At 54.0% G+C, this 11,030-nt stretch overlaps 2 protein-coding genes across 2 annotated transcripts in view; one reads left to right on the top strand and one right to left on the bottom strand.

Moving 5' to 3' along the window:
* The window catches only part of TOX4 (TOX high mobility group box family member 4), a 16,344-nt gene extending 10,873 nt beyond the window's left edge, over window positions 1-5,471 (top strand). The window contains exons 6-8 of the mRNA XM_015420434.1: window positions 134-637; window positions 3,816-3,973; window positions 5,204-5,471. Coding sequence (XP_015275920.1) covers window positions 134-637; window positions 3,816-3,973; window positions 5,204-5,264 — 723 coding nt within the window. The 3' untranslated portion in view covers window positions 5,265-5,471. The remainder of the gene's footprint in view (window positions 1-133; window positions 638-3,815; window positions 3,974-5,203) is intronic.
* Window positions 5,472-8,354: 2,883 nt separating this feature from the next.
* Window positions 8,355-11,030, bottom strand: part of METTL3 (methyltransferase like 3) — a 16,311-nt gene continuing 13,635 nt past the window's right edge. Inside the window, exons 7-9 of the mRNA XM_015420435.1 lie at window positions 10,386-10,451; window positions 10,140-10,252; window positions 8,355-8,513 (exon numbers count right to left, since the gene is read on the bottom strand). Of these exons, the coding sequence (XP_015275921.1) occupies window positions 8,402-8,513; window positions 10,140-10,252; window positions 10,386-10,451 (291 nt within the window). The 3' untranslated portion in view covers window positions 8,355-8,401. The remainder of the gene's footprint in view (window positions 8,514-10,139; window positions 10,253-10,385; window positions 10,452-11,030) is intronic.

The raw sequence follows: 11,030 nt of genomic DNA on the forward strand, positions 1-11,030 counted from the left end.
CCGTGAGGGTGGGGGCAGAGGATCAGTTCACCAGACGCTGGGCGATCTCTGATCGTGAGATTCTAACTCCTCTTCTATCCCCTTCCGTCTCGTCTATCCCCTATCGTCTATCCCCTTCCGTCTCCCATCCGAGCCTGGAGCCTCGCAGCAAGCCCTTGTCTTTCAGCCTCCAGTTCTCACGAGGACGACAGGAGAGACGGACCTCACCCCGGATAGGTCCCCGATGACCTCCCGGGGGATCCAGCTGAGCCAGCTGCAGACCGGGACGGGGACCACCCAGATCGTCCCCCGCTCCGTCCTGGCGGCCGCGGCGGCCGCCGCCTCTTCCATGCACTTGCCGCGCCTCCAGCCCCCTCCCCTCCAGCAGATGCCCCAGCAGCCCCCCGCCCAGCCCGTCACCATCCTCCAGCAGCCGCCCCCACTCCAGGCCATGCAGCAGCCCCCCCTGCAGCAGAAGGTGCGCCTGAACCTGCAGACGCCCCCGCCCCCCCTGCAGATCAAGATCCTGCCCCCGCCGGCCCTGCAGATCCAGCCCCTGGCCCTGCGGACGGAGGAGAGCAGCCCCGAGAGACCCGCCCCGGAGCTCCAGGCGTCCCCCGAGCCGGTCGAGATGATCACGGCCGATGTCGTGCCGGAGGTAAGAAGCCGGGAATTGGGGCGGGGGGAGGGAGGCCGCGGGGAGACATTTCCACCCTGGGAATTGGGTCGCCCGCCCCATCGATGCTTCACAGTTGTGGGCCAGTGTTCCCTCTAAGCTGAGTCAGTGTGAGCCAGCTCACAGTTTTTTAGCCTCCAGCTCACACGTTTTTGTCTTAGCTCAGGGGAGACGGCTCCAGAGCTACCGCATTTATGCAGCAGCCAAATTGCTCGCTCACAACCAAGGCTCCCTCTAAGCTGTGGAGACTTGTGAGCAAAAATTCTTACTTTGTGAGCTCCTGGCATTAAAGCTGTGAGCGAGCGATTTGGCTGCTGCATAAGTTAGTTTGCTCCAGAGCCATCCCTTCCTGAGCTAAGGCAAAAATGTGTGAGCCGGAGGGTAAAAAACTGTGAGCTAGCTCACACTCGCTCGGCTTAGAGGGAACACTGCTCACAACTTTAATTCCAGCAGCTCAAAAAGTAGAATCTTTGCTCACAAGACTCCACAACTTAGAGGGAGCATTGGTTGGGGGCCAGTGTTCCCTCTAAGCTGAGTCAGTGTGAGCCTGCTCACAGTTTTTTAGCCTCCAGCTGACACTTTTTGGTCTGAGCTCAAGAAGGATGGCTCCAGAGCGAACTCATTTATGCAGTAGCCAAACTGCTCGCTCACAACTTTGATGCCAGTAGCTCCCGAAGCAGAATCTTTGTTCACAAGACTCCACAGCTTAGGGGGAGCATTGGTTGGGGCCCCTGTTTGATCTGGGTTCAGGGGCAGTGGCTGACAGCAGAGTGAGGCAGGGAACGTGTGCTGGAGGAACAGTCAGCGGTCATTCCCAGGGTTTCGGTCGTTCCTCTGTTTTCTCTGCTAGCCCATACCGATCCTGGTATTATTTTGGCTATGGCCAAATTCCTGGCTGCAGTGGCTTCGAGGTGAGGATGGGCACTCAGCGAAACACGAGGGAGAACTTCCTGACAATTAGAGCAAAAACGGTTCCTCAGTGCAACAGGAGGTGGTGGGCTCTCCTCCTTTGGAGGTATTTAAGCAGGGGCTAGATCAGGGGTGGGCCAGAGACTTGCTTAATGTCAGAGCCGCATGGAATAAGCGTCAGATGTTTGAGAGCTGCAAGACATGAACAAACCTTACACATGTTTTTATTGGGGAATATGCACATTTACTTTTTATGAACATTAAATGAGGCTGTCAGAAATAAAAACAAAAGGGCCCGGGGTAAAAACAGATGTCACTTTAAATGCGTTCTCCAAGCCCCACCCACCCACCTGCTGGCTGGCTTGGCAAAGGGATTTAAAGAGACAAATTCCTTCTCTCGAGCCAGACAACAGGGGGAGGGGGCTTTGGGCACACATTTAAAGTTGCTTTCTCTGCTCCCCTCCACACACACCTCAGGCCTACTCAGGGAGGGGAACACTGGCTGCGGAAGGGAAGACCAATTGGGGAGGCAGGCCCTCCCCCTCGCTTCCCCAGCTGCCCCGCGTGAAAGAGCCACATGTGGCTCCTGAGCCACAGATTGGCCACTCCTAGGCTAGATGGCCATCTGATAGCAATGCCGATCCTGTGAATTTAGGCAGGTCACGAAAAGGGAGGGGTAGTGCTTCTTTCTTCTGGTCCCTTCTTCCACGCCCAGGGAAATGCCTATCACCCCTTTGGGGTCAGGAAGCCATTTTTCTCCAGGCCGCTTTGGCCTGGAGATTCCGGAGGGGTTTTTTTGTCATCTTCTGGGCATTGAACAGGGGTCACTGGGGGTGGGTGGGGGGGAGGTATTTGTGAATTCCCTGCATTATGCAGGGGGCTAGACTAGATGGCCCTGGAGGATGGAAACCGAGGGTGGGTTTTGTACAAGTGGTCCTGCCCAAGACTAGTTGGGTCATTGGGGAAAGAAAGACAGTCCCATTGAAGGATGCGGGTCAGTTGCCAGCCTCCAGGTGGGGGCTGGAGAATTTCTGGAATTACCGTTCTGGAATTATCTTCAGGCGTCAGAGATCCGTTCCCTTGGAGGAAACGGCAGCCATGGAACGGAGACTCTAGGTAGTCATCACCCTGCTGGGCTCCCACCCCTCCCCAAATTCTGCCCTTCACAGGCTCCGCCCCCAAATCTCCAGGCCCCTTTTCTCCCAGCTCTCTTTAAAAACAGTGGTGGCAAACCAGACATGCCCAATAAAATACAAATTCTGCAAATAGCCCCAAGTCTCGGGCTCAGTGCTAGAAACCAAAGTCTGGTTAGTGGCCGGACTGCGGTCCCATGGATTTCTAAACCACCCTGCCCCACCCTGTTACGGCGACGCAATGCCGACACGGGGTTTCGCAGTGGAAGGAAGGACGTTGCGCCCCCGAAGGAGTGCCCAAATATGGGGGGTTCAGGTGGCACAGTCGCCAGCCCTTTTGCACACAGGCATCTCACCTGCCAAGCACCCGAAACCAAAGTCTGGTTAGTGGCCGGACTGCGGTCCCATGGATTTCTAAACCACCCTGCCCCACCCTGTTACGGCGACGCGATGCCGACACGTGGTTTCGCGGTGGAAGGAAGGACGTTGCGCCCCCAAAGGAGTGCCCAAATATGGGGGGTGCAGGTGGCACAGTCGCCAGCCCTTTTGAACACAGGCATCTCACCTGCCAAGCACCCGTGGGCGTAAATGGAAGGTGACCCCAGGAAGAAAGCTAGTTCCTCGGTGGGTGGGTGTTACAAGAAGTCGGAATTGTTTTGCATCAGTCTCCTGACAGCAAATTGCCAGTCACTAAGAATAGAAATTGGATTATACCAATAAAGCCATAGATTTGGGGGGATGGATAATATATTAAGCATTCATGCTCTGACCTGGGTGGTCTGATCTCGGAAGCTAAGCAGGGTCGGGCCCGGTTAGTACTTAGATGGGAGGCCACCAAGGAGGTCCAAGATTGCTACGCAGAGGCAGGCCATGGCAAACCACCTCTGAAATGTCTCTTGCCTCGGAAACCCAGTGTAAGTCGGCGGTGACTTGATGGTCGTTTCCACCACCACGTTAAGCTTTGATAACCCGGAAAGATTCGTGGAGGGTACCTTCACTCCACAAGCCTCACCGCAGGGTCACTTGCCGGTGGCTTCTGCTCACCCCAGGCGAGCAGCTCTTTTGCAAACCCGGCGGCAGCCAGTGCGACACCAGTTATCTTTCCTGCCTCTCGCCAGGTGGAGTCCCCGATGCACGTGGAGCTGGTGTCCGAATCGCCGGTGGCCTTGTCCCCCCGCCCTCGCTGCATCCGCGCCGGTTGCGACAACGCGCCAGTAGCCAGCAGCGACTGGGACAACGAATACTGCAGCAGCGAGTGCGTGGTGAAGCACTGCAGGTGCGTGAGCGAGCCGCCCGGCGCTGCTGTGCATTGGCGTTTCTGGGCACCCCCGGCAGGTCGAGGTGTGGCAGCGGGCATCAAGAGACCAGATTCTGGCACCTTTTCGCGTTCTCTTTAGCGCAGCCGGTTTCTGGGGACCACAGTCGTGTTAAGTCCGTCTCTCACATCCTGCCTAAACACTCAAATTTAAATGAGTGGGGGAGGATTTTTTTTTTTTAAGTGATTGGTTTTTTTTCTTCAAAAAAATGCTCGGTATTGATGGTTGGATCCATTCTGGTAAAGGGGGAGTTTAGAATTAAATTAAGAAGTTGGACGGGGCCCTAAAACAATCCAATCCAACGTTCTTCTCGTGGACCTCGACTCTCAAGTGGGTCGTAAGAACATCAGAGAAGCCAGTGTTGGATCAGGCCAGTGGCCCATCCAGTCCAACACTCTGTATCACACAGTGGCCAGAAATACCAGGTGCCATCAGGTGGTCCACCAGTGGGGCCAGGGCACTAGAAGCCCTCCCACTGTTGCCCCCCCCCCAAGCACCAAGACTACAGAGCATCCCTTGCTATACCTTGTGGCTAATAGACACTGATGGACCTCGCAAGTCTCTATGACAGAGCTCCCCAACGTGGTACCAGTGGGCGCCATCTCACCTGTCGAGCTTTTCAGAAAGTGGGTGGGGCCACTGCGCAATAGGCCCTGCCATTGGCCGCCCTTATTCAAATGAAGGGGTTTTCCACTGGATCAGGAGGACTAGTATCAGTGGCTATTAGCCACAAGGTATAGATAGGGACTCTGGGGCAAGGGATGCTCTGTCTTCTTGGTGCTTGGGGGGGCAACAGTGGGAGGGCTTCTAGTATCCTGGCCCCACTGGTGGACCTCCTGATGGCACCTGGTATCTTTGGCCACTTTGTGATAGAGTGTTGGGCTGGATGGGCCTTTGGCCTGATCCAACATTGGCGTCTCTTATGTTCTTATGTTAAGTACCTGGGGCTTTCCTTAATCATTATGTAATTCCATTTCCCCTTCGGGGAAGGAAAGGAGATAATGCATTCAAGTCAGTTGCCCGAGGACATTGTGGGCTCTCCCTCCTTGGAGGTGTTTAAAGTGGAGTATGGACGGTTATTTGTCTGGGATGCTGACTCAGACACGGTGACGTACAAGGAATTTGCACCTAGGATCCTTCTCCCCCTCCCTGCTGACGTTTCTCTCTCTCTCTCTCTCTTCTCTTCACAGGGATGTATTTCTAGCTTGGCTGGCCTCCCGCAATTCAAACAACGTTGTTTTTGTCAAATAACATCCCCGGCCTTTCACGGCTGGGGAGAAAAACTATAGTTTGTGTTCCCCTGTGCCCCGCGTCTTTTATCGAAGGACAAAAAAAAAGAGAGAGGGAAAAAATTACTGCCATGCCACTGAGGGGGAAGATGGAGACGGCTTGCACGCCGGTTCGGAGACCCTTGACGACAGAGAACATCATCCTGTATCTGGGGGGGGGGGGGGGGGGGGAAATTTTACGGGGGGGGAGGAGGAAATTATTTGAACACTTCAGGTTTCCCCCCCCCCTAAACTCTGTCCCTTGGTCTGTTTCTCTTGATGGAGCTGATTAAAGCTGGAACGGGAATCTTTGGCCGGGGCCTGCCATGTTCTTGTTGGGGGAAGCGGGGGGGACCGAAATGAAGCAGCAAGCTTTCCACCCTGGGCCAAGGAGCCTTTATCTGTGCATGAAAGGGATGGCGTTCTTTTCCGGAAGAGGTGAACCTCCTGGTCAGAAGCTAGCATTCTTCATCTGCTGCCCTCTTGAGGTCAGTGGGGGGATGACAGAGCTCTTTTCAAGAACCGTGTGGGGATGGAGAACTGGGTGTCAAGTGTGGCTTCTGTTTTCGAGGGAGAGAGCTGAGGTTCGGCGAAGAAGCCTCCGCTTTGCCTGCGGAAGCCCCCGAATTCGATCCCCAGCATCTCCAGTTTTTTTAAGGACCGGGCCAGCAGGTGATGTGAAAGACTTGACCCGAGACACTGGAGAGTGGCGGTCAGTCTGGGTAGAAAATACAGACCCCCCCAATGGACCGTGGGTCTCCTTCCATATAAAGCAGCTTCATGTGTATGAGGTGCTGGACTTGGATAGCACCATCGCTGGTGGACCAGACCACCATAAGGGATGACTTGGGCAGAGCATATGCTTTGTGTTCGGAAAGTCCCAGATCCAATCCCTGCCCCGGGGAGGGCTTTCAACTGGCAGTTGTCCAGAAAGGAATTGGATAGAAATAAATACTGCAGCCCTGCAGTGCAGCGGATGTTACCAGGCAGGGGAAATGCAGAGCACAGCATCCCCTCTGCCCCATAACATAGATGGGGCCTACCCACGGATTTAGAGGAGCCGGTCTTCCAGTTCAGTATACCAGGGGTCTTTTTGTAGAAAAAGCCCAGCAGGGACTCATTAGCATAATAGGCCACACCCAACAGCAGGAACTCATTGGCACATTAGGCCGCACCCTCATGTTACCAGAAGTGTGGTCATCCAGCCACACCCACCTTTTGCTTCTTATTCTGTTTACCTCGTTTGTTGTCAAAACCCAGGGCCTTTTTTTGTAGCAGGAACTCCTTTGCATGTTCGGCCACACACCCCTAATGTAGCCAGTCCTAATGAGTTCCTGCTGTTGGGTGTGGCCTATTATGCTAATGAGTTCCTGCTGGGCGTGGCCAACTCAGGAGCCAGCCGGAACTCCGCTCCTGTGTGTTCCTGCCCAAAAATAGCCCTGAGTATAACGAAGCTCCAGATGTTGAATCTGGGTCCACCAGAGCAGGCAGATGTAAGTCCCCCACCTACCCATCCTATTTTTTGCATTTCCTGACCCCCACATAAATGTAGGAGCATTGTTCCGGAGGGTAGCATTGTTGGTCTGCAATCAGCTAAATCTGAGTCCATTGGCGCCTTAGAGACAAACAAGTTTTTCGGGGTGGGAGCTTTTGGAAATGAAAGCTTCCTTCAAGGGAGCTCCGACCTCCAAAGCTCATACCCCCCCCCAAAAAAAACCCCACTTGCTGGCTTCTAAGGACTCCAATCTAGCTGTAGGAGCAGAGGGGAGGTGGGACCTGCTCCTGTATCGTTTCGCCCTGTCCTCCTCCTCTGGGTTATGCCTCCGACTTGCTCCAAGGCAGGGTTCGTGCAAATTAAGATTATGCATGGGACAGAGCAGGTAGAGGAGGTCCTTTTCTCCCTTTCTCACAATACAAGAACGCGTGGGTACTCCATGAAATTGCCGCGCGGTCGGGTTAGAACGGATAAAAGGAAGTCCTTCTTCACCCAAAGAGTGATTAACACTTGGAATTCACTGCCACAGGAAGTGGTGGCGGCTACAAGCATGGACGGCTTCAAGAGGGAATTAGATAAGCATATGGAGCAGAGGTCCATCAGTGGCTATTAGCCACAAGGTATAGATAGGGGCTCTGGGGCAAGTGATGCTCTGTCTTCTTGGTGCTTGGGGGGGGGTCAACAGTGTGAGGGCTCCTAGTGTCCTGGCCCCACTGCTGGACCTCCTGATGGCACCTGGTATTTTTGGCCACTGTGTGACACAGAGTGTTGGACTAGATGGGCCTTTGGCTGATCCAACATTGGCTTCTCTCGTGTTCAAATTGAACTGATCCCTAAAAGGTCCATTTGGAGGCAGACCTCCCCAGTCGGGAAGCCCCACTGCTCCAGGCAAACTTGCTTTGCCGGCTCCTTTCTCTTACTCTCTTCAGGGGCCTACAAGAAGGAGCCGGCTACCCCTGACCTGGATAGCCCAGGCAAGCCCGATCTCGGAAGCTAAGCAGGGTCGACTCTGGCAAGTCCTTGGATTGGAGACCTCTTTGGAATACCGGAGGCGGGATGCAGGGGCAGGCTTCGTTCAGCCACCGCTCTGAATATCCTCCAGGCCCCCAGCAGGGGTCAGTCACCAGAGGTTGCCGTGACTTTCAGGTGCGTGCGCACATAAGAAAAATACAGGCAACAAAAAAGGAGCTGGCTAAGCCAGTCGTGCCTGGAGCAGCAGGGCTTGGGGGGCAAGGAATGGAGGTCAGTCAGCCTCTGACGGGTCCTGTTAGGGATCACTTTAATTTGCATAAACCCTGCCTAGGAGCAAATCAGAGGCGTAACCCAGAGGATGGCTCCGCCCCCGAGAAGAGAAGAAGGAACCTTCACAGTAAGTCCAACTAATCAATCTTCGAGCAGTAGCAGAGAAAACAGCTCCCCCTACGTGCTTATCCGGGACTGAGGGAAGCCTCTCCCTCTTTCCGCTAGGCCAGAGCTGGGTCTTTGCTGATGCTTTTCTCTACCTAAGGAACAAAGTATCCCCTTTTTTATTACAAAACTAAATATCAGAATACACGCAGACATTCCCTCTCCAAACGAACAGTCCTTGGTCCATGGGATTGACAACCCGCCCCTGCCCCCCCCAACTACATGTTCTTGGGCTTTGAGATGATGCCGTCTGGGTACCGTTGCTTGAACTGGCCCACCACATCGGGGTCCAGCAGGTGAATCCCATCCAGCTGGTTGCCAAGGGTGATCCTAGAAAGGACGGGAAACAAATTAGAAGGGTCCAGGCGTCACAAGGAAATGGTTCCCTTGTGTGCAAGCATCCCCAGCAAGAGCAGAATATCATCTGGAGAACATCTTTGCCCTGACGGGCTTCCAAAAAAAGGAGTCCCAGTGGATCAGACCAAATGTCCAACATCCTGTGTTCCCCAGACAGGTGCCTTCCGGAAGCTCTCAATGAAAAGTCTCTCAAAGGCTCCCATAATTTGGCCAGTGGCCTTTGAGCTACTTTGAGCTGTGGTGGCTCAAGTGGTTAAGACGCTGAACTGCAGGCTGTGGAAGGTCGGTAGTTCAGCAGTTCGAGACCCGAGTGTGCTGCATGACGGAGTGAGCTCCTGTCTCTAGTTCCAGCTCCTGCCAACTTAGCAGTTCGAAAGCAAGACATTGCAAGTAGATCAATAGGTACCACTTTGGTGGGAAGGGAACAGCGTTCCGTGCGCCTTGGTGTTCAGTCATGCCGGCCATGTCACCACGGAAACATCTTCGGACAGCGCTGGCTCTTCGGCTTTGAAACGGAGATGAGCACCGAAACCCTAGAGCAACTCGACTGGCTTTCGAGCAAGGGAACCTTTACCTTTACTTTGAGCTACATGTCTGAAGGGCCTCTGGAAAAGCCGTACAACCTGGCCTTTCGCAGGTAGGCTCGGTACCCTTTTCGTGCGTTTACCTGGAGAATGTTACTCCAGTCTTGCAAAGGAATCCATTAAAAGGGACTGGTCCAGATGACTTCTTACTAGCCTGAGACAACTGACAGGTGACTGTTACGTAGACGGACAGGTGGAAGGAGTCACCTTGGACTTACACGACAGATGCTGGCACTGGTTATTCGGGTATCTCTCATGGGTCAAATGTAGGCCTCCCGTTTACCTCCCCAGAATGGGGATTTATGGCCCCAGCTCCAATATCCCACTCCACCAGGAACTGAGGGGCAGGAGAAAAATGGGGAAAGGGATTTCTTTTCATCTCTATGGCCTTTACTTATAGCAAAGACCATAGAGAGAGACTATATTTACTGGAGTATCACTAGGTGGAGGCAATGTTTTCTCCCAGCTCTCATTTCCTCTGAGAAATACCGTAAAGGCTAGGGGAGGCAGCCTAGAGCTTCCTCCGGAAGTGACATCACATCCCCCACCACCACCAATTCTCCCAGCATTTGCTGAAGCAGTACTGGAAATCCCCGTTGGACCCATTCCACCAGCACAGATGGTTTCTTCTGGCACAACTAGTTCCACCAACTAGTGGAACAGATCCACGGGATCCAACCTCAAGACAGAGGACAGGGGTAACCAAGTCTGGGGAGGGCTACGCTTTTGATGCTGAAGATCTCTGGTCCAGTCTTCAGCCTCTCCAGTTAACTGATCTCAGGTATGAGATGCTAGGGAAGACCTTTCACTCCGCCAGGTGACGTGTCCAACAGTGAGGAGCTAGACAAACCAACGATCTGGCAAACCAACTCTCTAAGTTCGATAGAGAAGGGGGGAAAACAGCCTTTAGGGTCTATCGAGGGGGATCTGCTTCGGAAGTACTGCGGTTTTCCTGTCTCTCCTGTGTCCGTCTGGAGAAATCACTGGCTTGGGGGGGGGGCACAGGGCCACTCACCAATTGGGCTGGACGTTGTGGGGCCGTCCAAAGAGCTCAATCTTGCGTGTCCCGGGCGAGAGGCGCTCGATCATGCCGTAGATCTCATCTGGCTTGTGGCTGGTGGAGCGAACCTAAAGAGGAGAGGCACGGTGTCATGGATTAGAAGCAAGTTGGGGGGGGGGGTTTGGCGGGAAGGGGGAGGCAACCTGTCCAGGTCGAACCAGCAGGGGGCGTCAAACTGGCCCGCCGAACGCCGGGTCTCACCTCTGCCACGATGACATCACAGTCAAGACCTCGGTTGAAGCCCTGGGGGTTCCCTTTCACCCCGACCTGTGTGGACGACAAGGAAGAGAGATGGGTGGAGCCTCGGACTGCGGCTTTTCATCACTCAGATGATGAAAGAACAACTCTTTAACCGGTCAGAAGAGCAAACTTATAAAGTGGGCAGCAGATGGTTCGTTATTTTTTTAAAAAAATATACAAGCACTGTATTAAGAGGCCTCTCTGATTCTCACACACAGACGAGAGTGCGCCTTCCGAAAGGAGGACTATTATACCAGGGGCGTGTGGATCATTTAAGGAAAAACAAGCTTACCGCAAAACGATTGCTCTTACTCCTATGCACGCTTTGCCTGCATAGCTCAGATTCCCCCCACCTTTGTTGAGATTCTGGACACCTGAGGGATTTGGAGAATAGGTCCCGGGCACCGGCAAGGGCCAATCACAAGACGGCGGAAGGTTTCAGGCCCAAATGTCACCCTGCAATGGAGACGGCCCTGTCCTGGATGGCCCAGGCTAGCCCGATCTCAGACGCTCAGCCCTGGTTAGTACTTGGATGGGAGGCCACCGAAGTTGCTGTGCAGAGGCAGGCAAGGGCAAAACCACCTCTGGACATCTCTTCTCTTGAAA

The sequence above is a fragment of the Gekko japonicus genome, unplaced genomic scaffold (genome assembly GCF_001447785.1).
Source record: "Gekko japonicus isolate JY-2015 unplaced genomic scaffold, Gekko_japonicus_V1.1 scaffold441, whole genome shotgun sequence".
Lineage (NCBI taxonomy): Eukaryota > Metazoa > Chordata > Lepidosauria > Squamata > Gekkonidae > Gekko > Gekko japonicus.